Source organism: Myxine glutinosa, chromosome 3, assembly GCF_964187855.1.
Source record: "Myxine glutinosa chromosome 3, kmMyxGlut1.1, whole genome shotgun sequence".
Classification (NCBI taxonomy): Eukaryota; Metazoa; Chordata; class Myxini; order Myxiniformes; family Myxinidae; genus Myxine; species Myxine glutinosa.
The window spans coordinates 32,941,890-32,969,745 of NC_136263.1; the positions used below are offsets into that span (position 1 = coordinate 32,941,890).

General features: G+C 43.9%; 1 protein-coding gene across 1 annotated transcript in view; it reads right to left on the reverse strand.

Moving 5' to 3' along the window:
- PINX1 (PIN2 (TERF1) interacting telomerase inhibitor 1) overlaps positions 1–27,856 on the reverse strand; it is a 195,756-nt gene that overhangs the window by 150,572 nt on the left and 17,328 nt on the right. Inside the window, exons 4-6 of the mRNA XM_068111112.2 lie at positions 21,475–21,574; positions 14,967–15,053; positions 2,612–2,712 (exon numbers count right to left, since the gene is read on the reverse strand). Of these exons, the coding sequence (XP_067967213.1) occupies positions 2,612–2,712; positions 14,967–15,053; positions 21,475–21,574 (288 nt within the window). The remainder of the gene's footprint in view (positions 1–2,611; positions 2,713–14,966; positions 15,054–21,474; positions 21,575–27,856) is intronic.

The following is a 27,856-nucleotide window of genomic DNA, read 5'->3' on the forward strand; positions in this document are numbered from 1 at the left end:
CACCCATTGCAACCGGCCTACCATATATACCTAAGATTGCAGGGAGATATTTAAATGATACGAAAGGCATTTGAAACGTGAAGGTGACTATTACCTCTAAACATAATGATAGGCCTCGGTCTATCGAAATCAGCCACAAGAGGCCAGTTTGGCAATTGGGAAGCCATGGCCATCGAGGGCAGTCCATCGAAAAAGAAGCTCCAGACTCAGGAGCCATGTTCTGCCTCATTACTTTTATTGTCGAACAGGCCAACATCCACACATTACTCTTAACCAAAAGGCAGCTCGTCACTGTCCGAAAAAGCTTCATCAACCACATAAAGCCCCAAGCAATATTCCCTTGGATGAGAAATAAACGTTTGTCTTTATTCTTATTTGTCAGCGAAATTTAAATGCCACATCCTGAACCACATTTGAAAACACGATTCATATTCTTTATCATAAATTCTAGCAATTTAATCATATTTAAATATAGCGGAAGGTTATGCATTAATTAAATTAATATATAATATCTAATAGGATGGCGCATCATAAAATAGGAGAAATACGTAATTCAAAAGGGAAAATTCGATCAATGTAATAAATACAAGGTGGTGTCATAGGAAAAGGCCAGAAAAAATGATCCTTTGGCCGACTGTTAGTCACCAATGTGGCAAGTCATCGTTAACATTGGTTTCCACCCAAAACGAGAAAAGAAAACGCCTCGGGGATAATAGCAAGGAAATGGAAATTTCCAACTTGTGAAACCACGGCGATGCAGGCTGGCTCCACGATGGCTGCCCGGAAAAAGTGCAGGAAACAATGTCAAGGTCCGAGAGCCGACGTGCTTGTTCTCATCATGCAATCTCTTCCTCACAAAGCCTTGGGCGAAATCAACTCGAGCATGACTGTACATTATTCTTTCCTTTCGTCGAAGACATTGTATCATTCTCTTTTGCGATACATAAACTACCAGGGATGCTCAGCATTGCCCGGTGCTGTTGTAATCCTGTTGGCATTTTGAAGAAACCAATTTTTACCTCAGCCACAGAAGGTGGATGGAGGTTATGTTTTCACCTCCATCTGTTTGTCTGTTTGTTTGTTTGGTGGGAAAAATATATCTCAAAAAGTTGTGGATGGATTCAGACGACATTTGGTAGAGAGGTAGTGTATGTGACAAGGATGAAAGGAGAACAGCACTCAGTGGAGAGCATACCTCCACCTGGTTGGCCATGTCTCTCAATGGTGAAGGATCACTTAAAAAATTCTACTAGCCGGATCCGAATCCGGATATTCACCAAAATCTAATCATTTCGTCCTTGCCACATACGCTACATATCTGCCAAATTTCGTCCGAACCCGTCCAAAACTTTTTGAGATATTTTGTTCACAAACGGACAGACAGACAAACGGACAGACAGATAGGGGTGAAAACACAACTTTCATCCACCTTTGGTGACGGAGGTAATGACTAGATTTTGGTGAAGATCCGGATCCGGCTGGTATAATTTTTAAGTGATTCTTCACCATTGGGAGATAGGGCCAAAAACAATACATAGCAGGATATCTCAAAAAGTTGTGGACGGATTTGGAAGAAACTTTGTGGACCGGTTGGGTGTCTGACAAGGACGAATGGATTCGATTTTGGTGACGATCTGAATATTGATTCGGAAACGAGAATTATTTAATTTTTAAGTGATTCTTAGCCATTGAGAGATCGGGCGAAAAGAGATATACAACATGATATTTAAAAAAGTTATGGACGAGTTGTAACTAAACTTGGTAGACGAGTTGGTTAGCTGACAAGAACAAGCCGATTAGATATTGGTTCAGTTCCGAATCCAGATTCGGCCTATCATTGAGATACAAAACATAAACTGTTCAGCCTGGCGGAGGTACGCGCTCTCCCGAGTGCCGTTCTAGTTCTTGCTTTTCTATTTTTTTGTGGGTGCCTAAAAATCTAACTCCTTATCAAAAGATTTTTTTTTTTTTGGCCTGAAAGACTCCCTGAAGAACCTCTGAAAGTTTGACAAAGATCCGTTTGGGCATCTCTAATAAAATGGTGACAGACAGACAAACAATCTCTCTCATAGTATAGATAATAATGATCAGCATTAGTCTCATCCTCACTACTTAGTTAGATGCTGAGCTGAGTTAGTTAGATTAGTCCACTAAAGGTGGTTATTAGTCTCATCCTCAACACATCAATAAAAATCTTCCACATTTTGTTCCTACTCTTACAGCTCTCATCGTGTAATGAACACTGGTGAAGAAGCAAGTCCAAAACAAAATATTTTATCGAAGTAACCCAGCATCAGTAGATGAAAGACAAATGTGCTTTCCTTGTGCATTTTGTTTAATAATTTTATTAATCATTAGAATCACCAATAGGGTGAGAATAAACACATTTATGACCAAGTTTCTACATCAGTCTTACAACTTGAAGAATAATTAAAAGTTTTAAAATTTCAGGGAAGGTGGTAAAGATTTTAGATTTAAAATCGCATCCGCACATCCACACAAATTACACAGGACACCGATAAAATGAAGCAACGTGTTCACAACGGTGGTCGAAACATTTCCGTTTGACAATATCAGCTGGATATACACAAACAAACATGCGCACGCTTACCTCAAGTGAAATACAGCTGACCGTTGGTGATAAGTCGCTGACCGTTGGCTTGCCAAAAATGCACACCATATCATTGGCACTCCGCATCGATAAATCCTTACCTGCCAAACAAGAACAAAAGTGGGACAGTGTTAAACAGGTATTAAACAATGTAAGATACAAGTAAACATTTCATGCAAGAAGTCACCTTAATTTGGCCAGTTGGAGTGAAATAAAAGACTTTTAATACTCATTTCAGCTCACCTGGAACAAATATTGTTCAGGTGAGGTATTAGCATCGTGTGGTGTCAGCCAGTGAGTGAGTGAGTGAGTGAGTGAGTCAGGCTGCATGTAAACACGCGGATCTTCTTCTCCAAAACTACACACTACTTCGAGGAAACTTGACCGCAACTTTCATCACCCGTGATGTACCACCATTTGTTCACGGCATTAAAAGGCTGGATTGCAAGGGGTCTACTGGAGGTGTTACGTGCTCCTCCCGGACCCTCTGGTCGCGATGTACCTCCGAGTCCCGAGAGGAGCCACGGCAGAAAAATATGTTATTCTGTGTCAGAAATCAATAGTGAAACCACACCAATGATTTATCAACAAACAAATATTGGATTAAAAAATCACACAAGAATAACGGTACAACAAATAGCAATCAAAAGTACACTCAATACATCTTATGATGGTACCATCAACTAGCATAGGATAACTCACGGTGTTCCCAGTGAGTGGAAAACCTTCCCCAATGTCTCTATATTCCCGTCCTCAAGATGAGGTTGACTCGCTCCAGCGATCGCTCGAACAATGTCCAATCGAGACCAGAATCCCATGCGGTTGGCAAGGGCAGTCGCACCGCCGAAGCAGCTCTCAGGCGTAGGCGGTCGAAGCGACGCAAAAAGTCACGTGGTCCAAAACCAAAAGCAAACTCGTGGCGGAATGGGAAATCCCAAAGGCCCCACTCCAGATAGGAACGTTCCCGGTTCAGTCGGCGAACCGCCACTTAAACTTCAAACTCAGCGTTGCGCACACACATCCCCGACAGACGACAGGATGGTGAAAAAGCTGACGCGTAGCCAAGACCTTTTACTGAACAAAGCGCGAGTGTCAAAATGGCCGACGGCTCTTACTTGAGTCGACACGACCCGGCGATGATTCTTCGGAATCGCAACGCCCAAACCTGACCACGCAGGTTTTTCAATTCCCCAGCGATAACACCTATCGCAGGAACTCCTTCCAAGGAAACTCAAAGTTCACTCGCGACTTTCGTTCGACAACTCTCACTACTGAGCTGGAAGCTACTCACTTCTTGTCCGACTTCACTCGCCACGCCCTCGCCTTCTTCTTCTTCTTCTTCCTCGTCTTCCGGCTCCCTGTCTCTTTTTAACATCAACGCTTTTATCCTTTGCAAGCAGTTCATGAACAATAAACCTTTTGAAGACAATAATAGTACATAGAATCAGAAATATTTCAAGTGGATGAAAACCACAACAGCGGAAGTGACGAATCCGTAACAGAGGTCATAGTGGATCCAGGTTTGACCACCCGCCCCCGCCCCCCCCCCCCCTCCGCTCTCAAAATAGATATTCGCTCTCTTCTCCGAAACCACACACACAATTTCGATGAAACTTGACCGCAACCTTCATCACCCGTGATGTACCAAAGTTTGTTAATGGAATAAAAAAAAATTAAAAAATCTGAGGTTTGCCCTCCCAAGATAGGTATTTACTTTTTTTTTCTCCATTACATATTTTGTGGGTCATCCACATCTACCAGTGGTTACTTGGTTCTAGCAAGTAAGCCCAGGGGCATTGCCCCTATTTTTATATCAATTTCCGCTTCCGGTTTTGCCGGCAAGGTTGCGTTTTTTCCAAGATCTCCACGCTTATCAAAGTTAAGTAATTGTTCCGTTTGAATTTTTGTCAAAACTGTATTTTTATTTTACTGTGTGTGAACCGTACCTACTGTGTGTCTCAAGGAAGATCTCGGTGTAAATCGTGCATACCTGTATAAAATCATCGCTTATTTCGTGCCACGTTTTTGAGGCCTGGTATTTTAAGTTTCCTGACTTGAGGCTTTGTTTTCTCTCAGCGGTCGTTTGTGGTCCATTTACTTTCGTTCTATCAGTTTTTCCCAGTCTTTTCACCCCATACTTCCTTGATTAAAATTCTAACTCAAAAAATATATATATACATAAACATACATTTCCTTCTTTGTTCTTGTTCGTTCGTTCGTTCTTCGACCACGTGTTTCACTCTCATTTCCCCCAGATAGTTTTCACGGTTTAGTTTAAATGTTTAAACTTTCCCCTGAAGTGCTGTATTCTGTCGTATATTATAACACATTCTTCTTATTCTTCTTTAAAAGGTTGCTTACGACTTGCTCACCAAATCTCTTCATTTCAAAAAAAAATTCCATCTTTTACAGTTCCTCCTTCCTACATTCCCTAAACTCACCTGCATTCCACCCCTCCTCCAACGTTTTCAAACGGATCTCTGACTCGAAAATCACAAGAAACTCATTTTGCAATAAATGTTCGTTTTCCATTAATCGTACAACACTTTCTAAAATCCAAACTCATCCCTCCCCTCCGAATCTCCCCCATCACCTATCCCTTTCAAATCTCCCCCCTTGCCCCTTCCCTCCCCTCCTAAACTCTCCCCTCGCTCCTCCCCTCATAAACTCCCTCCTCACCCCTCCTAAACTCCTTCCTCGCCCCTCCCCTCCTAAACTCCCTCCTCCCCTCCTAAACTCCCCCCATCACCCCTCCCCACCCAAACTCCACCCTCACCCCTCCCCTTCTAATCTCCCCACCCTCCTTTTTTCTCCAATCCTCCCCTCTCACCCCTCCCCCTCAAAGCGTCCTCCCCGCTTCTTCTCCCTTCCAACTCTCACCTCCATATCCCCCAACCTTCTTCCTTGCTCTGCCACCTCCCCCCCCTCTCCCCCCCTCAAACAACACTTCACTGTGCCTCCCCAATCAGCATCAAACCTTTTGTACACCTCATCCCTCATCCTTCAATTATTTCTCCTGGCTATTCTGAAATCTCTGACACAGTATCAACAGCTCTCCCTACCTCCTCCACCTCTTCCACATCTTACCCTACCCCCCCCCCCCCCCTGTTCTGTATCTGATGCTCCCCCTTCCTCTTCATTAATGGTATGGACCTCAAACATCCGGGGCCTTCGCTCAAAACTTGACTGATCTCTCCATGCAGGTTGCTTCTGACAAACCAAACTTGATCTGCTTTCCAGAAACTTTCCTCCTTCATGATGTCTCTGATTCCTTAATATCTCTCCCGGGTTACGCCCTCCTCCGGTATGATAAACCTGAGCCTCGTCCTGGCGGCAGAGTTGCTCGCTTTATCAAAAACTATATTCCTCACTCTCCATGCACTGCCCTCATTCCACCACACCACCAGGACCACCTCTGGCTATGGCTTTGCCTCCACTCTCCCCTTTTGTTCATATGTGTGTTGTACCATCCACCAAACAGTGATGACTCCATATACATCTCGCTGTCTGATTAATATGGACCAACTTCTATCTACTCATCCCAACTCTCTCTTCCTCATATGTGGTGATTTCAATTGTCATCATGCCAGCTGGCTGGGTGTGGGTACCTCTCTCACCAGCCATGGCTCCTCAGCAAAGGACTTCTGCGACTCACTGGGACTGACACAATCTGTCAATTTCCCGACCCGGATCTCAGTCAACAGAAGATCTTCATTTCTAGACTTGGTCATGACAAACTTCCCTGCAAATGTCTGCTGCTCTTCTTCTGCTCCATTCGGCTCATCCGATCATGTGCTTGTTAAAGTGGACATCTCTCTGACCATTCTCAGGGAGCCTCCTCAGCGTCGACGAGTCTGGCATTTCACTCAGGCCAACTGGCACGGTCTTCAAGCAGCCATCAATCATCTGAACTGGTTTCCCATCTCTACCGCCTCTGATATCAACTCATCCTGGGAATTCTTCCAAAGCAAACTGCTCTCTCTCATGCACAGATTTATCCCATCTCATCTTCAGTTGTCATGCCCTTCCTCCCGTCCATGGTACACAGAATCTTGTGGTGAGGCTGTTGCCCTGAAACAACTTGCCTTTGCCTCCTGGAAGGCAAATCCAACGGAAGGAAATCTCATTTCCTTTCACAAAGCCCGGAACAAGTGTGTGTCCACCCTCAGGAGAGCCAGGAAACAACATCTCTCTACTCTCAAGACTGAACTCTCAAACCTGTCTCCCTTTTCCAAATCCTGGTGGCGTCTGGTCAAATCTGTTTCTGGTGTTTGTTCCCCTTCCATCCCCTCCCTTACCTCAAACGGCTCCACAGCTGACTCGACACGTGAAAAAGCGGATTGCCTCAACTCTGTGTTTGCCTCAAAATCTTGTTTCCCAAACCCATCCCTCTCTGTACCCACCTTACCCAGTCGAACCCAGTCAAACCGAGCTGCTCGTGGAATCTGTGTCCTTCTCTCCTGACAAGGTGAAGAGGTTTCTGTCAAGCCTCGAGTAAGGTCATCTGCCATCAGCCATCAGCTTGGAAATCAGCCAACATCACTGCTTTACACAAAAAAAAAGTGCAAAAACAGATCCTTGCAATGACAAACCAATCAGCCTTCTCCCAATTATCAGCAAAGTCATGGAATCCATCATTGCTTCGGATATCAAATCTTTCCTCTTCTCCAATGGCTTGATCTCTGATCATCAATTTGGTTTCAGACTAGGTCACTCTACTCTGGACATGCTGCTTCTGCTGTCTCAACAATGGATGGAGGTGCTCAATGCCAAATAGGAAATTGGAGCCGTCTCCCTTGCCATATCACGTGCCTTCGATACGGTCTGGCACCAAGCTCTGCTCACCAAACTCTCCTCCTATGGTATCCATGGAAATCGCCATGCATGGCTTGTGGACTTCCTCTCTAGTCGTAGTCAACGTGTGGCCCTGAATGGGTTTCTCTCATCTCCCCTTCCTGTTCAGGCTGGAGTTGCCCAAGGCAGTGTTCTGAGCCCTGTGCTTTTTCTGGTCTTCATCAATGATCTCTCCGACTCTCTGGAAAATCCTCTCTATCTCTTTGCTGACGACTCCACTCTCTGCCGCTCCATTCTTCATCCCTCAGATCGGCAGTGTGCAGCCTCCTCACTCTCTGCGGACCTGGACAAAATCACAGACTGGTCAAACAAGTGGATCATGTCTTTCAATCCTGACAAATCTCACACTCTTACTATGTCTCTCCGAAAAGACCGACTGGAAAACCCTCCCATCTACTTTCTGAACAATCCTCACCAATAAGTTCTGTCACTCAAGCTTTTGGCTCTCACTATCTGCCATGATCTTTCCTGGGAAAACCACATTTCCAAGCTGGCCTCCAAAGCCAGTCGCCGACTGGGTATCCTCCGTCGTGCGAAGTGCTTCCTTGGCACACCTGAGCTCCTCACCACATACAAGGCTTCCATCCGCAGCTCAATGGAATACTGTTCCCCCCTCCGGGCTGGTGCTCCTGCCTCACACATAGCTTCTCTTCACGCTTTTGAAACCAAAGCTTTCAGAATCATTGGAATCTCCCGCGATGAAGCTAACTCCGAGGGCCTTTCACTCACTCACTCACCGCAGGCAGGTAGGTGGTATTTCTGTCTTCTAACGACTCCTATCTGGCCTAGCTCCCCCAGCTCTCTCTGTGCTCTGTCCCCCAAATATTCCTACAGGTCGCACAAGATCTGCCAGTAACCCTCTTCTGGTGAAATTGCCAAAATCAAGACTCTCTGCTCACCTTCACTCCTTCATTCCTCTTTACTCCCACCTCTGGAACAAACTCCCTCACCCTCTTCAATCCCACTCCTCCCTCCAGGTCTTTAAAACAGCTGTTCACCACCATCTCTTGTCTTCCCCCATCCAAACTCTTGATCTCTTCTTCCCCCGTTAATTCACCCCAGATCCACTTTTTTTTTGAAATCCCGACTTTTTTTCCTGGACATTCCAGCAGTGTCCATGTGTTTTCTACCTCCCCCCCCCCCCCTCCACCCTCGCTCCCATGCCTCCTCCCCCCAAGCCCTCTCTCTCCCACAGATCTTCCGTTGTCCCTGTTCTCTGCTCTCTGCTGTTGTACTTGTGTGCTTCCCTCTCTCTCCCCATCTTGTCTACCGCTTCCTTTATTGTATGTTTTGTGGTTTTTTTTTTTTTTTTTGTGATTGTTGTTTGCTCTTACATGAGCCTCGATCTTGTATACAAAAAATAATAATAATAATACTTATAGATCGAGGCTCATGAAAGAGTACAAACAATGAAATCATTTAATATCTATAGGCAGGACTCGCAAAGTCTTTCTGCTCAAAATATCTGAAACGTATAATCATTTAGCTTTCCATACACAACATAGTTTTGTAGGCCGATACAGAGTCAAGACTCATGGAAGAGCAAGAACACCGAACGGATCAAGACGCAATATAACGAAAGGAACAGCAGAAAGAGAAGGGGGAAATGCCAATAGCAGGGCCGACGGAGGAAGTGAACAGACGGATAATAAGGGATGCACAGGTAAGGATGAGGTGGTAGAGTCGAATGCAGGGGGTGGATAACATGGATGAATGAATGAATGATCGTTTTTTCAGGCCATTTAAGGATAACATGTATACAGAAGCAAAATTTATCTCAGCAAAAAAAGCAACACCAAGCTCTCATTCCCACCTCTTCTTGAATCCCGGAAATGAGGGCTTTCAAAACAGGCATCTTCATGATTAAATGGACATTATTTTTTGTTCCAAGTAAATCGATTAGTAGATTACCAGGGGATATTGTGTGCCCATTACCTGACCCTGGGTACCCCGAGCATGTATGCAAAATTTGGTGGAGATTGGCCGGGCCGTTTTCGATTCTCTAATCAGCCATACAAAGAATTGCCTTATTTTAAATAGTAGGACGTGAGAAACCTCAAGCGGGATAATGTATAGATCATAAACTTTAGAATAGTACGACAATAAAAATTGACAGTAAGACAACAAAAAACACCCGTCCGCTTTGTACTCCAACTACTTTTGACGAAAACGACAATTAAAGAAGATTGTACTTTTTATTAATTTGTGTTCTCCATATTCTCATTATAAAGGTTTGTTGAAACCAGGTACCAGGTAAGTACCGTATGAACGATACATAGCATGAAATATTTTTGTCGAATCAATTCATCCTTGTCACACACCCAACCAGTCCACAACGTGAGAGGTATCCACAACGTCCACAATGTCCACAACGACAGACAAACAGACAAACAAACAACCGTCGGTGGCAGAGGTAATGACAGAAATTCTTCTCTTCCATCATGTCTTGCCAGAGAATTGACAAAACGAATGCATCACGAGCTGCTTCAAATTATTTGGGATTTAGATATACGAGGAATATTTGTATAGGAAGGAATACACAGACACAGAGAGACACACAAAGGGCAATGATATGAAGCCCTCTTCGGATTAAATTAGCAATCAGTGAATGTTTCTCATCTGCCAAAGTCCAAACACATTGCCACTAGGGAGAGAAATGGAATGTATGGCTGCAGCCTATCAGCGGTTTGAAGAAAGAAAGCCTAGAGATTATTTTTATCGACATTAAAGAGATCGAGAACTATTTTCTCGTGTTTGGTTTTAGCCAGGCGAATCACGGTGAAGAGGAAAAGAAGGCCTCACGGTGTTTTAATCAAATGCTCGTGGTGTATATTCATAACGTCCCACGGACAACCCTAAAACATAATGCCTCTGGCGACTTCGTCAAAGGAGGCATAAAAAGCAAACACAAAGTAATTTCCAATGTGAAGAACAACCTGGAGTTCACAATCATGGAAATGCTAACGATGATGTTTAGCAACAAAGCATCAAAAGGCCGACTACACCTCTGCAGGTAAGCCTGGGCTTCACTTAATGGTTAAAGTGGATGGCTTAAGATTTTAGGATGTTGAGTTTGAGACCCCGTTGTGCCGTTATATAGCACAAGGTGGGGTGACTCAGCCTGTCATCCTTCCGAGGTCGGCAAAATTATACCAGCTTACTGGAAGCAGGGGGCATTGCATCAGCGGCTCTGCCACGCTCCCAGCAATGATGCAACCAGCAGCCACAGTCTGCATACGAAATATTCATAATCTCAGTAAGTGGGATTCTACCAAAGTCTAAAAGTGAAACATTCAATGAAAATCCAGGCAGGATGCACCACTGTGCCAAGCTCCAAAAGTTGCAGGTAAAGGTGAACTCGAGATTGATACACGCATGATTAGCCTGGACAGTATGCACGAGTTCACAACTGCGTGTCTTGCAAACTGAGGTGTGTTCATATTTCACGTGTCCCGCAGTACAGAGAGCAGAGGAACCGCATCGAGTGGAAGCTCAATTGGATTTGAGTGGCAGAGCAATATTTGTGATCATTCATCATCAAAGCATGCCCTTTGATCCGAAGTATGCAGCCATCGGATCCTCCAAAAATATTTCACCCTAACTCAACTGATGCAGCAGAGAGTATAAATTTTTACACATTCACATTTCAACAATACACGGTAACACATTTAAAATGAAGATTTACAGGACTGCAATATCAAACAGGCAGAGAAAATTCCCCAACACCAAAAAAAATAAAATAAAAAGGTCCAGTGATCAAAGTTGAAATATTTCTTCTTCATAAAATATAAATGGTTTGCTACATTGTTCGCTTTTCAAAATTGCTGCCCCTTTCTTGGTGAGTCAGGAACATGCCGCACAATGAAAGTCCATGTTTCTCACACTTCTGCATGGAGGATTGCAAGATGGTTTTCTCAATTTTGCTAATGACCATTTATAAGACAAATCTTGTTTTAAGAAAAGAGTGAGGATAATTGTTTTTATAGCAAGGATAACATTATTAAAGACTTCAAGTTGTGTTTGCAGAGCAAACATTCACGATTCAAGAAATTATATGAAAGTACTCTCGTGAAAAGAACTTTATTCTTGTTGCACGAATACAATTTTCTTTGATTGGTAATCACATAAAGGAGAGAAGAACAACATGAATAATTATTCACACTTACAAAGGCAAATTAAGAAAACTAAACAGCAGGAGCAGGCAGAATTACAAATCTATGTTGCTAAACACAACATGCACAACACACTTAAGCACAACACACACACGCAGCACACGCGCGTGCAGCACACACATGCGCAGCACACGCGTGCGCAGCACACACGCGCGCAGCACACACACGCGCAGCACACAAGCACGCAGCACACACGCAAGCAGCACACACGCACGCAGCACACACGCGCGCAATTTTGTGAGGCATCATGTATATGGGATGAAGTGTCACAAAAAATAACACGATGAGCACCTGAAATTAACCAACGTTTTTCAAGCTTATGTTGATCATTACACATCCCTTTTTCTTTCAATAATTTGTAAAACATCAATAAATCTGGCGATCTTGTTCATGGATCTCAATTTTCCAAGATCTTGGTAAATTTCTCAAGCCGTGGTGACACTGATGTACATATACATTCAAGGTTGAATCTTCAAAGTGTGGAGCATAGTCGGCATATATTAGCATATCCTGTGTCAGTGGAAATAAGGACTGGGTAGTGTGTGACAGTGCAATAACAGATAATTCACCTTCAATTAAGGATCCCCATGTATAAATAATGGAGCAAGTGTTATATGTATGTATGTATGTATGTATGTATGCATGTATGCATGTATGGTGCAATGGTGCATGTATGGATGGTGTGCTCTATGCCCATTGGTTTGACAGCTGCCCTACAACACCCACCAGTCACCTGAAAAAAAAAAAATCATACGCCCGCCATTTTGGTAAGCTCAAGACATCTTTGGAAGTGTCATATTCACAATCACCATGTTCTCCCCCTACATATTTTATATTCACATTATTGATGCAGTGTCATTCCGAATGTCCCAGTAGGCTCCGAGATACAGCTTGGATGTTGATACATCTCGGAAATTAGGAGTGTTTCGGAGTGCAGGAAGATTTTTTTTTCTTTTTCAAAATGGTGGTTTAGTACTCCTAGGGGTCTAAGAAACTCTGATACCATTAAAAACGGGAGCACTAATTGGAGAAACAAACCCTACAACAGCTATAAGTGCTATATAAGCTACAAGTCTCCAACTATGCTATAGGGGGAGGCCTAATTATCTGAGCTACACAAGTACAACGTATTATACATGTAACAAAAGCAGTATGCATGTTTTTGCTTCATCTTTGCAACCCGGATAATTTGTATTTTCAGGAGCGATCAGGGCAGCGGTCTGTTGTCGATACACCACCCAAATAAAAGGATTTGTCCCAAAAGACTCAGAAGACCCAAAACACCCTTAAATATCCAGAAGACCCAAAAGACCATGAAGACCTGAAGATCCAAAAGACCCCAAATCCCCTTAAAGATTCAAAAGACCCGAAAGACCTTTAAATACACAGATGACCCAAAAGACCCCGAAGACCTAAAATTCCCAAAAGACACAAAGACCCTGAAGGCCATTAAAGACCCTTAAGACCGTGACGATCCATAAGATGCTTTAAACTCATTAGACCAGCTTGGACCCTTGCCCATTTAGAGCTTTGCACCACTTGGACCTTTTTAGATAACAAATCAATTACAAATAAATAATATCACCAATATTACAAATAAATTTGTACAAAATAAATGTTTGTATTATGATTGGTTTAAATCATGACAATACAGCAACACAAGTTCATTCAGGTAATTATCCTCAGTTAATACAAGCCGGTGTCTTCGTTGCGACGTGTGGAGAGGCGAGCGTAGCGATCCAATCCCTGCTGGTAACCGTAATGGAGCCAGTCAGTTTGCGAGGTAACAAGTGTTTTAATTATATGTGTTCGTAAATGTGAGGATGGTGGTGGACTTCCTGTGGTATGTTTGTGTTACTTCTGGGAAACACAACCATATATACTGCGAGACATGTTATTATTGCTGCCGATTATACAAGAGAAACACTATTTTATGCAAAGTGTTTTCACACAATCAACAAGCTATTTCGTCATCCAATCAAAATAAAACTCCAGCAATCCAGCATGGAAGGACATATTTTAAAAGCACTGAAACAAGAAAAACAAAACCGTTCTTTCAAAATGTAAAAGGATGTAGGGATGATTTGCCAAAAAGAACGTAAACAAGGTAGGTATGGTTACAAGAGATCATGTGAAACCATCCCGAGACGTTTCTGTGATTAATGGTTGTGCTTGCAAATATCATAATACATCTCTATCTATCTCTATCTCTTAGCCTAAAGTTGGCTTAGCGGTTAGGGTGCTCGCTTGGGATCCTAAGATCCTGAGTTTGAATCCCAGTCGATCGTTGAATTAACGCCTGAGGGGTGACTCAGCCTGTCATCCTTCCGCAGGTCAGCAAATTGAGTACCAGATTGCTGGGATGAATGTGCCGGTGAGTGCCCCGGTTTAGAATAAGTATACTGTATCCCTGCATGTCGTAAGAGGCACCTAAAGGGTTGGCGTCAGGAAGGCCATAAAAACATTGCCGCAAAAATGGAAGCATGATGACTGTCATGGGGCCCGCAAGACTAACCCCCGCTCTAGCAGGGAAAATGGCCTTAAAAAGGGAAATCTTTTTGTCTTTCTTTCTTTTTGTTTCTCTTTCTCTTTCTCTTTCTCTTTCTCTTTCTCTTTCTCTTTCTCTTCTCTTCTCTCTCTCTCTCTCTCTCTCTCTCTCTCTCTCCTCTCTCTCTCTCTCCTCTCTCTCTCTCTCTCTCTCCTCTCTCTCTCTCTCTCTCTCTCTCTCTCTCTCTCTCTCTCTCTCTCTCTCTCTCTCTCTCTCTCTCTCTCTCTCTCTCTCTCTCTCTCTCTCTCTCTCTCTCTCTCTCTCTCTCTCTCTCTCTCTCTCTCTCTCTCTCTCTCTCTCTCTCTCTCTCTCTCTCTCTCTCTCTCTCTCTCTCTCTCTCAACACACCAATAGCGTGTGTGTAAATTGTTTAACATATCACTGGTTCAATTCGTACATGGAAACACTCAACACACACAATCATTGAAAATGGATGGAAAGATTGACAGGAAACAACCATTATTCAAAGAAAGATGTCGCAATGGTTTCACACGATAATCTCTTGCGACTATTCATTTTGGCATTTTTGGGAACTCGCTTTTTGGACTTCTCGGATCATCCCTACATACTTTTACGTTTTGAAAATAACGTTTTTTATTACTTGTGTTAATATGTATGGCAAAGCTCCGCCCCCGGTTGGATGAGATATGCAAATTACAAGCCAAACAAAAAGACACAAATTATGGGGGAAGTATCACCTCTACCATGGCAGCTCCTTCGCTAGTACAGACAAGTAAATGTGCTTCATGTGAAACAGGACACTTTTTACACGTAGAATTTACCTTTTGCAAACTTCATGTAGTGCAATCGCTTTTTGGACTTCTTGGATTTCTCTTCTAAACTGAATGGAGATTTTTCTTCCACTGAATCTGGTCATGGAAAAATAAATTACAAAAAAAAACAATTAACTTGTCGGCTCTGCACAACGGTTGACAAAGCTTTCAAACATTATAAAAAAGCATTATGCAACACTTGAAAAATGAGCACAACTCACAAAATAATAAACATTTACAAACGTGTACAAACTGCTAGCGAGATCGCAAAGGCATAAATAAATAAATCAGGGGTTTCAAACATAAAATGAGGTCATTTTGATTCTGAGCCATTGTCATTTTAGGAAAAAGAAATGAAAAAGAGAACAATTTTTCACATGACATTTACTCAGTACATAGCAATGCAATCTTCACATATCAAGATAGTTTCCTTAAAATTCCAAGCCAGGATAAAGTTAAACAAGACCGAAAGTCTAACAGCGGCATACCGAAAGTCTAACAGCGCTTGTAAAATATTATAAACCACAAACACACATGATTTTTTTTTTTTTTTTTTTGTATACAAGATCGAGGCTCGTGAAAGAGCGAACATTAATCACACAGAAAGACAAACAGACACATAAAACAAATAACATCGGGAGCGGTAGACAAGATGGGGAGAGAGGGGGAAGGACACAAACACAACATTTGAGAGCAGGGACCGAGAGACATGGAGACATCGAGAGAACTGTGGGAGGGAGAGGGTTTTGGGGGGGAGGCATGGGAAGGGGGGGGGGGGGGTGGGAGAGGTATAAAACATATGGACACTGCCAGGACTTCCAGGAAAGAAGTTGGAATTTCAAACAAGGTGGATCTGGGGTGAATTAGTGGGGGTAGAAAAGATCAAGGTTTTGGATGGGGGAAGATAAGAGATGGTGGTGAACAGCTGTTTTAAAGACCTGGAGGGAGGAGTGTGATTGGAGTGAGTGTGGGAGTTTGTTCCAGAGGCGGGAGAAAAGAGGAATGAAAGAGTGAAGGTGAGCAGAGAGCCGAGATTTCGGCAGTTTAACCATCAGAGGGTGGCTGGCAGATCTTGTGCGACCTGCAGGAATATTTGGGGGACAGAGCACAGAGAGAGCTGGGGGAGTAAGGCCGGAGAGGAGTCGGTAGAAGACAGAAAGACCACCTACCTGCCTGCGGTGAGTGAGTGAAAGGCCCTCAGAGATAGCTTCATCACGGGAGATTCCAATGATTCTGAAAGCTTTGGATTCAACAGCGTGAAGCCGAGCCAGGTGTGAGGCAGGAGCACCAGCCCATAGGGGAGAACAGTATTCCATTGAGCTGCGGATGAAAGCCTTGTATGTGGTGAGGAGCTCAGGTGTGCCTAGGAAGGACTTCGCACGACGGAGGATGCCCAGTCGGCGACTGGCTTTGGAGGCGAGCTTGGAAATGTGGTTTTCCCAAGAAAGATCATGGCAGATAGGGAGACCCAAAAGCTTGAGCGACAGAACTTCTTGGAGAGGATTGTTGAGAAAGTAGATGGGAGGGTTGTCCAGTCGATCTTTTCAGAGAGACATAGTAAGAGTGTGAGATTTGTCAGGATTGAAAGACATGTTCCACTTGTTTGACCAGTCTGTGATTTTGTCCAGGTCTTCAGAGAGTGAGGAGGTTGCAGACTGCCGATCTGAGGGAAGAGGAATGGAGCGGCAGAGAGTGGAGTCATCAGCAAAGAGATAGAGAGGATTTTCCAGAGAGTCGGAGAGATCATTGATAAAGACCAGAAAAAGCACAGGGCCCAGCACACTGCCTTGGGGAACTCCAGCCTGAACAGGAAGGGGAGATGAGAGAAATCCATTCAGGGCCACACGTTGACTACGACCAGAGAGGAAGTCCGCAAGCCATGCATGGAGATTTCCATGGATACCATAGGAGGAGAGTTTGGTGAGCAGAGCTGGGTGCCAGACCGTATCGAAGGCACGTGATATGTCAAGGGAGACCGCTCTGATTTCCTGTTTGGCATTGAGGACCTCCATCCATTGTTGAGACAGCAGAAGCAGCATGTCCAGAGTAGAGTGACCTGGTCTGAAACCAAATTGATGATCAGAGATCAAGCCATTGGAGAAGAGGAAAGATTTCATATCCGAAGCAATGATGGATTCCATGACTTTGCTGATAATTGGGAGCAGGCTGATTGGTCTGTAGTTGCAAGGATCTGTTTTTGCACCTTTTTTGTGTAAAGCGGTAATGTTTGCTGATTTCCAGGATGCTGGCAGATGACCTTGAGCAAAAGATAGGGTGAAAAGAACAGAGAGAGGGTGAGATAGAGCGGCAGAGCAGGATTTTAGGACCCGTGGGCTGATGCCGTCTGGTCCAGTTGCAGAATCAGAGTCGAGGTTTGACAAAAACTCCTCCACCTTGTCAGGCGAGAAGGACACAGAGTCCAGGAGCAGTTGGGTTCGACTGGGAAAGGTGGGAACAGAGAGAGATGGGTTTGGGACTAAGGATTTTGAGGCAAACACAGAGTTGAGGCATTCGGCTTTGTCACGTGCGATGTCAACTGTGTGGCCATTTGAGGTAAGGGAGGGGATGGAGGGGGAACAAACACCAGAAACGGATTTGACCAGACGCCACCAGGATTTGGAGGAAGGAGACAGGTTTGAGAGTTCATTCTTGAGTGAGGAGAGATAGTGCTTCCTGGCACTCCTGAGGGTAGACACACACTTGTTCCGAGCTTGGTGGAAAGAACTGAGATTGCCTTCAGTTGGATTAGCCTTCCAAGAGGCAAAGGCAAGTTGTTTCAGGGCAACTGCCTCACCACAAGATTCAGTGTACCATGGACGGGAGGAAGGGTAAGACAACTGAAGGCGAGATGGGATAAATCTGTGCATGAGAGAGATCAGTTTGCTTTGGAAGAATTCCCAGGAAGAATTGATGTCAGAGGCAGTGGAGATGGGAGACCAATCCAGACGATTGATGGCTGCTTGAAGGCCGTCCCAGTCGGCCTGAGTGAAATGCCAGACTCGCCGACGCTGAGGAGGCTCTCTGAGAATGGCCAGAAAGATGTCCACTTTAACAAGCACATGATCAGAAGAACCAATTGGAGCAGAAGAAGAGCAACAGACACAGCAGGGAAGTTTGTCATAACCAAGTCTAGAAGAGCCACGCGATTGACCACGGGTGACCACTCCATTGACTGAGATGCGGGTCGGGAAATTGACAGATTGTGTCAGTCCCAATGAGTCGCAGAAGTCCTTTGCTGAGGTGCCATGGCTGGTGAGAGAGGAACCCACACCCAGCCAGCTGGCATGATGTCAATTGAAATCACCACATATGAGGAAGAGAGAGTTTGGATGAGTTGATAGAAGTTGGTCCATGTTGTCAGACAGAGAAATGTAAATGGAGTCATCACTGTTTGGAGGACGGTACAGAACACATATGAACAAAAGGTGGGAGCGGAGAGAAAGCCGTAGCCAGAGGTACTCCTGGGGGTGGGTGGAGAGAGGACAGTGCAAGGAGAGTGAGGAAGAGAGTTTTTGATAAAGATAGCAACCCCACCACCAGGACGAGGCTCAGGTCTATCATACCGGAGGAGGGAGTAACCAGGAAGAGATATTAAGGAATCAGAGACATCTTGAAGGAGGAAACTTTAAGGAAAACAACAGGGATTAGCTTTTTAAGCAGTCGCTAATGCTGGGTATAGCATTAAACAAAGAAATTTGGAGGAATCCAGACATCTGTGAGATACGTTTCACTTACAGAACTGAGGGAAGATCTACTGTAATCTAGATTACACCCCACAAGTGTTGGGTACGTACCGTTTTTTTGGAAGAGACGTAACGCCGATGCTTTCGATATTTGATGGTCATTTTAACAATCGGTTTGTTTGTGTATCACACTGAATGAAAAACGTAAAGGTAGAGCATGGCGATTGTGAGATATGACAGGTTCGACATGAACGGCACATAAATCAAAATGGCGGTGAGTGGAGAGTCAGCCGCCGAACCACCGTAATGACATCAGAAGTAATCGCATCACCCTGTCATGTGACCAGTTCCTCAGCTCTGATTGGTATACGTTTGAGGGGACATACATACATACAAACAGACAGACAAACACTGTTCTAGACTGCTTTGCCCTATGGGCTATGCCATAAAAACAAGGAGGAAAACCTCTTACTGTAAGGTTTTTCATGTGGTAGTTTTGTTGGTTCGAAGTTAGGCTGCAAGTCATAGGTGCAGATTGGATTGATGTGGTCTTAGTTGCATGTGCACAAATATCTATCTATCTATCTAACACACACACACACACACACACACACACACACACACACACACACACACACACACACACACACACACACACACACACACACACACACACACACACACACACACACACACACACACACACACACACACACACCATTTTATTGGGGCACTGAGACAGTTATTCTCGCAGCCCAACTCAACTTGATGCTTCTGACTTACTAAAATCAGACTCAGTTTTGTCAGTCACCTTCTTAAGTTAAGAAGGACAAGCGTTACGCCTAGGTCCCCCGTCGGGGAAGTGATGTGAGTTGACAAAGTGGAAGACGCAGAAAACATGCTATGATATGATATTTCGCTCACAAGGTTCAGACATACATGGAGGCGGCCATCTTGGATTTGACGTGGCGACCCAATTTTCAATAGCATTCTTCCTTATGCCTAGATACACCCACACACCAGATTAGAAGTTGGTACTTCGCTTATTTTTCAAGATATTCGCTCACAGGGTTCAGACATACATGGCGGTGGCCATCTTGGATTTTGATGTGGTGACCCAATTTTCAATGGCGTTCTTCCTTGTGCCTAGATGCACCCACACACCAGATTAGAAGTTAGTAGTTCGTTTATTTTTCAAGATATTTCGCTCACAAGGTTCAGACATATATATGGTGGCGGCCATCTTGGATTTTGACGTGGCGACCCAATTTTCAATAGGGTTCTTCCTTATGCCTAGATACACCCACACACCAGATTAGAAGTTGGTACTTCGCTTATTTTTCAAGATATTCCGCTCACAATGTTCAGACATACATGGCGGCGGCCATCTTGGATTTTGACGTGGCGACCCAATTTTCAATAGGGTTCCTCTTTATGCCTAGATACACCCACACGCCAGATTAGAAGTTGGTACTTCGCTTATTTTTCAAGATATTTCGCTCACAATGTTCAGACATATATATGGTGGCGGCCATCTTGAATTTTGACGGGGCGACCCAATTTTCAATAGCGTTCTTCCTTGTGCCTAGATACACCCACACACCAGATTAGAAGTTGGTACTTCGCTTATTTTTCAAGATATTCCGCTCACAAGGTTCAGACATACATGGCATCAGACATACGTGGCGGCGGCCATCTTGGATTTTGACGTGGGTTGCACCCACACACCAAATTCGAATGCGGTCCTTCGCTTATGCACGCATGCATGCACGCCCGCACGCACGGACACACGGACGGAGGGGAAAACCATAGTCCCCCTTTCGCTCCGCGGTGCGACGGGGGACAAAAACAAACGAGAGGAAAGCAAATGTGAACCAATCTGTCAACGGAACCCGATAAAGTCCATATCTGTTCACGCTCATCACACTCAGCTATGCCTGTACCTCTCACGTTCTAGCGAGGGAAGGGTATTCCAACATGGTGGCTGCTTGCCCTGCGAGTGTGTGCTGCAGCTGTGCTCCCATTGTATATACAGCTCAGAGAACAAACCTCAGAACATGTGTGAGACCCAGCTTGATTTGCACGCCCCTAACACTGCCTCGAGATATAGAAGCAAGGCCACGAGATTATAATATGCATGCATCACATCGTTAGCCGCATGCTTGTCACACAAATTCACACTGTGTTAAAATAACTGTTCTTTACATCAAATTTTGACCCAATATTTTTTGAAACTGAATGTTAATCAAATAACAATACTCAAGTTTTACAGTGACGTGTATTTTAGTACTATTTTCAAGATTTCATGACTACAATAATCTCGTCAATAGCTGAAAGTTGTGCAGAGTTAACAATTGTTTTGGAAGACACAATAAATGGATTAATATATGAAGATTTTTCGTCAGCAAACATTAAAATCGGCCTGGTATTATTTTGTTGTAAGTTAGTAAGTAGATGATTGAATAGCTGACGGGAGTGTTTTGTGATTACGAGTTGCAAGGTTGGTGGTATGAAATGCACTGAAATTTTATCTGTAGGTGTCGTGAGAAATAATAATTTAAACATGGAAACCGGTTTTTATGAAGTTTTATTCATAAAATAAACCGAAATTTATTATTTAAACTTTAAAAAAACATTTTCACTGCCAATAACACCCATAAGTGACTGCCCATCTATTCTGCGGATTGACATTGCTACAAAAAACATAACAGCTCAACTAATCTCATTATATAACAGTCCTTATATGGTTATATAAGGAATGGTCATACATATAAACAGATTGGTTGGTTATAAATAGGTTATACATATAAATAAACATAAAGCAATGGTTATACCTTTATGGGATGTTGTTGATGATTCATCTGGCTGCCCATGACACATGCCGAGTTCAGTGAGAAGCTGGCTATAAGTATCTAGATGTGATGTCCACATGTCCTGTAATGACAAAAACTGCCAAGTTTAACTCCCCATCACTTTATTCCTCTTGTTGGTTATATGAAATTCTAGCTTTCTGATCATACTATTTTATGACAGCAGAACAAATCAGACTTGAGGGTTCATATAACACACAGTCAATCAATCAAAATGGTTTATTGAAAGCATGTCCGTCAGCCAAAGGCTGAATTACACATGCATACATGTTTATAATTTGCAATCAATGATTGCTTACGAGGTAAAAAAAAAAAGAAAAAAAAAAAGAGTAAAAAAGTGTTCAAATAGCGAATCAACACAAAAAATGCAAAATTAAAAAACAAACAAGGCATGCTTCAAACAGAAGAAAAAATTAAAAAGAAGATTGAGAATTGTGACTAAGTATTACAAACTATTAAGAATACCAATTTAAAATGGCAATGCGCTTGTTTGAAATCTTTTTGTTCTGCATTTGTACTGTGAGTACTTTAGTGCTTTCCTTAGATTAAAAGGTATATCTCTCATAGCAGGTAACCAACCACATTGTACGCAAATGATGGGTTTCAATAGCAAGTGCAAAATCTTTACACAACTTATATCGTCGTTCCTCCAGGGTTTGTAATTTACATGTTTCCAAAGCAAGATGGTAAGATGTGTAACGTTGTCCTAACATTATTTTGCAGGCTCTTTTTTGAACCCGTTCTAAATTGTTAACCTGTGCTTTAGTTAAGGCTGCATTGAAAACAGGTACACAATCCTCCACAACTGGTCTTATGTTGCCAATATAAATTGTCACAAGGTCACAGACGGGTAAGTTATACGATTTAAGATTACGTAAAATGTCCAACTTTCTATTACATTTTTTAAGCATTTCTCCGATATGAGCATCCCATTTCAAGTTTTCCTGTATTGTCACACCAAGCACTTTGATTGATTGCGCACTGGGTAACTGAGTGTTAATTATAAAGAGTGTTTGGTGTTGCACTCACTGCTTTGTGAAGGAAACTGTCATCGTGTAACATTTTGACGCATTCAGTTTCATATTATTATCAGATGTCCAATTCTGAAAATAAAGTAAGGATTGCTGCATCTGTGACTGTTGAGTCTCATTACAACTTTCAACAAGGTTAAGATCCACATATTTAAAATACGGGATGGGACTTTTCTCACATGCATCATTGATCATTACCAAAAACAAAATTGGACCTAATTTTGTACCCTGTGGTACTCCAGCATGACTATTTTTCATATCCGATATGGATCCCTTATATTTCACGCACTGCTGACGGAGTTCCAAAAAGCTAATAATCCAGGATCTATATATGGGCGTCTCCAAGGTGACTCGATTTGCAAACCAGAACATTATGATCAATTTGATCGAAGGCTTTTGAAAAATCTGTAAGAACTACGGTGGATATTGATTTTGGATTATCAGCATTTTTATATCGCTGATGAAGCATTCCTATTAGGTTATGACAAGTTGATAGCTTTCTTTGATTGCCGTACTGATTAGGATCTTTTTTTTTTCAATGTCCTCGAGGAGCCATTTTACAATATATGATTCAGCACCTTTTGCGAAATAGCTCGTCAGTGCTATTGGTCTCAATTCCCACAAAGTCGGTGGTTGTGACTTTGGAATAAGTATCACTTCCGCATACTTCCAACGATCCGGAAGTTTCACTTGTTCAAATGATGCATTTAGAACATCAGTCAAGGGAAAACTTAATTCATAAGCAAATTCACAGATTACTCGGACAGGTAGGTCTCCAGAAATGCTTGCTTTTTGCAATTCAAGTTTACATAATTGATTATAGACCTGTTGGAGTTGGACACTAGGAGATCTTAACAGGGGAGGGAAGGTATGCTGGTAGTGTTGTTCTATCAATTCTGGGTAAATGGTCTGCTACAGCAATAAAATGTTCATTGATTATGTTAGCTGCGTTTTTGTATTGTTGTGGATCATCAGAATAAATACCTGGTATCGTAATAGAGGCTGGGGCCTGTGGACCTTGAATAAATGTTTTAATCTGTTTATACAAGCCCACAGGTTTATCTGATTTTAGTTTGCAAACCGTGGTATCTTACTATAATTCACCAAATGTCCGTCCATCTGTCTGTTCGAAGGTACCGTAAAAACTGCTGAACCGATCGCAAATATATTTGGGTGGATAATCATGGGATCCCCAGGAGTAAAATAGGCTATTTAGTTTTCCCAATTTCAGCTTTAGTCTCCAGCATTCTCAGGTTTGGACTCCCGCATAACATTCGCGTTCGCATAACGTTCATTGTTCTCATTGTGACGATGTTGCTTTCCCGGGTGCCGCATGATCGGTGCAGCCATTTGTGTGGCACCCGGGAAAGCAACATGTCTCCATCGATCTTGCCAAGGCCGTAACAGCTATCGGCTCAAAATCCTTTTAACTGTTGATTTGGTACAGTTACACGTATCGGGAATTTGGTACACGTATCGAGAATACATACGACATAGCGATTGTGAACACGATTATCGATCACGATTCACGATCACGATCATCACGATCATAGTGTATCGATCACGATTTGAAACACGATGGAATAATATTTACCGACATGAACAGTGATGTGGCTTTTATTGAAATTCTAAAAATACTGTTTAGATTTTGATGATTTGCGTGTGATATGATTCAACGGATGTTTATATGAATCGTTTAAAATAAAAAAGCCTTCAATTTCTGATATTTTGCCTTTTCATTTGGGCTTCCCAATTGAAGCCCTGCCCATAGGGCGGGTACCATTGCTAGTTATAGTAATCTTTCTTAGCCTGAGAAATATATCTTATGGTCTTATTTCTTAGGTAACGCCAAAGAGCTGTATTACATTGATACCATGCATACTGTCTTTATTTTATGATGGACTGTCTTTGTTTATTTTATGATCAAATGGGAAAAAGGGGGATAGGTTCCCGGCGGTTCATTATTCACAAGGGAAAATGATAAAATTTTACGAACACGAATGCACATGATTACAGTTTCATTAAAAATGCTTACCAAAAACAACAAAAAACAACAACAGCATGTACCGTTTCCCATTTATATTTAAGACTAGCAGACGTACCCGGCGTTGCCAGGCGGGGGAGGGGACGGGAGGGGAGGAAGGGGAGGGGAGGGGGGAGGAAGGAGGGGAGGGGGGAGGAAGGAGGGAAGGGGAGGGGATGGGGGAGACAGGAGAGGAAGGGGAGTGGCTCACGTTTCTGAGTGAATGTGGCTCACATTTCTGAGTGAATGTGGCTCACGTTTCTGAGTGAATGTGGCTCACGTTTCTGAGTTAAGTGTGATGCCGATCAGGAAGAAGAAGCCGTACTACCAAATTCGTACACTTCCGGAATTGTTTGATTTATTCGTAATCAAATGTCTGGTAATTGTTTTTGTATTTATTTATGTGAATGTGTACTTGTGCATAACTGTCATTAATTTAAAAAGGCTTCGGCACAATCGAGCGATTTTTTTTTTAACTCCAAAAAAACTAACTTTTTTTTTCTTCCTAGAACACTCCCAGGCACTCACTGATGAACCTCTGAAATTTTGATGAAGATCCGTTCAGCCATCTCTGAATAAAACGCGGACACACACACAGACAACTCGCGTTTATATAATTATATATTTTAGCAGAAGTACCCGGCGTTGCCGGGTGGGGGAGGGGAGGGGAACGGGGTGGGGAGGGGAGGAGAGGGGTGGAGGGGGAGAGGGAGGGGAGGGGAAGGGATGGGGAAGGGGGGAAGGGGAGCAGTCAGAAGTGGAAGCTCTTTACAGATAATTTATATCTTAAAGGGGAGGGGAGAATGGGGAGGGGGAGGGGAGGGGGGAGAGGGAAGGTGGGGGGAGGGGAGGGGAAGGGGGAAGGAGGAGGGGTAGGGTGGGGAAAGGGGGGAAGGGGAGCAGTCAGGAGTGGAAGCTCTTTTGCAGAGACGTTATATCTTAAAGGGGAGGGGGGGAAGGGGAGGGGAAGGGGGAAGTGGAGGAGTGGGGGGAAATGGGAGGGGGAGGGGAGGGGGGAGGGTGGGGAAGGGGAGGGGGGAAGGGTGGGGAGAGGGGAGAGGGGGGAAGGGGAGGGGAGGGTGGAGGCAGGAGAGGAAGGGGAGTGGCTCACGTTTCTGAGTGAATGTGGCTCACGTTTCTGAGTTAAGTGTGATGCCGATCAAGAAGAAGAAGAAGAAGCCATACTACCAAATTCGTACACTTCCGGTATTGTTTGATTTATTTGTATTCAAATGTCTGATAATTGTTTTGTATTTATTTATGCGAATGTGTACTTGTATATAACTGTCATTCATTTAAAAAGGCTTCGACACTATCGAGCGACTTTGTTATTTTTTTTTAACTCCAAAAAACGAACTTTTTTTTTCAATTGTTTTTTCTTTTTGTCCTAAAACACTCCCAGGCACTCACTGATGAACCTCTGAAAGTTTGATGAAGATCCGTTCAGCCATCTCTGAATAAAACGCAGACACACACACAGACAACTCGCGTATATATATATATATATACTAGCTGAGGTACCCGGCTTCGCCCGGGTTGAATAAGAATAATACAAATATATGATGAAAAGAACATGTAGATTTTAGAGCAATATCACAGTACATTTCCTACATGACGTTTTGTCAATTTTCAATTTCTCAAAACCTCTTGGTATACAACATTTCTGGTTTTCTTACTTGGTGCCAAGACAAAGATTGCTTGGTTTTCCAACCCTCGAGCAGCCCACGTACAGCTGGCCATGGAAGTACCCGGCATTGCCGGGAGGGGGAGGAGGAAGGGGGGGGGGGAGGGGAACGGGGGGGGAGGGGAGGAGAGGGTGGGGAGGGGAACGGGGGGGGGGGGGGGAGAGGGGAGGAGAGGGTGGGGAGGGGAGGAGAGGGTGGGGAGGGGAGAAATGGGGGGGGAGGAGAGAAGAGGGGGGGAGGGGAGAAGAGGAGGGGAGGGGAGAAATGGGGGGGGAGGAGAGAAGAGGGGGGGAGGGGAGAAGAGGAGGGGAGGGGGAGGAGGAGAGGGGAGAAGAGGAGGGAGGGGGAGGAGGTGAGGGGAGGGGGAGGTGAGGGGGAAGGTGAGGGGGGAGGAGGAGTGGAGGGGGATGGGGGAGGGGGAGGGGGGAGGTGAGGCGGAGGGTGGAGGAGGGGAGGCGGGAGGGGGAGGGTGAGGGGGAGGGGGGAAGGGGAGGGGAGGGGGGAGGGGAGGGGAGGGGGGAGGGGAGAAGAGGGGGGAGGGGAGAAGAGGGGGGGAGGGGAGAAGAGGGGGGGAGGGGAGAAGAGGGGGGGAGGGGAGAAGAGGGGGGGAGGAGAGAAGAGGGGAGGAGGGGAGAAGAGGGGGGGAGGGGAGAAGAGGAGGGAGGGGGGAGGAGGAGAGGGGAGAAGAGGGAGGGGGAGGAGGCGAGGGGAGGGGAGTGGAGTGGGAGGGGGAGGGGGGAACGGCTAGCTTGGCAAGCGATAGCAGGATTTTTACTTTTATTTTTACCTCAATGAGGGCTATATATATAGTCCGTGCTTGGAGCCTTCAAGTTCAACATAAAGTTTTTTAATGAAAAATAATGCAGATGTATAACAATCCACCAATGCAAGTTCAGAAATGAATGCAGATCCTTTACTTTGCGATACAAACGCAATTCCCGCCATTTCCACTCACGATCAAGGCCTCCACAGTGATCGCGCCTCTTCTTCCTCCTACAACTTCGTCTCACTTCTTTCACTCAAAATGCACGAAATTCTGCCGCATGAAATTATGTAGAGGCCTCGTCGGGGGGATATAAGGTAGATAAGGAAGGCGTTGTAAGAGAAGATTTCAAAATAAAAGTGGAAGAACATAAGGAAATGGGAGCTATTCTGGACCCACAGCCAAACCTGACAAACCATTGCAATACACCCCGAACGTCTAGCGCCGCCAAAACTACACCATGGAATTGCACCTGGCGAGGTTTTTTTAAACCATTGATATTAAAATAAAACGTAGCCTAAAACCACCGGGATTTTATGCTGATTCCGAATCTGTCTAAAACTTTTCTCCGATGTGTAGTTCTTGAGTTATAAGCGGACATCCAGACAGACACACACACACACACACACACACACACACACACACACACACACACACACACACACACACACACACACACACACACACTCCTCCTTTATATATAGAGATATAAAAATCAGGATTTAAATTTAATTCAAAAATTGATCCAGACGTCTATTCTCTTTCAAACATCCAAACCGACAGAGGCAGTTTTTTATCACAGCATCTGCAGAATTTTCACCCTTTTACTCAACTCCGTTTCGCT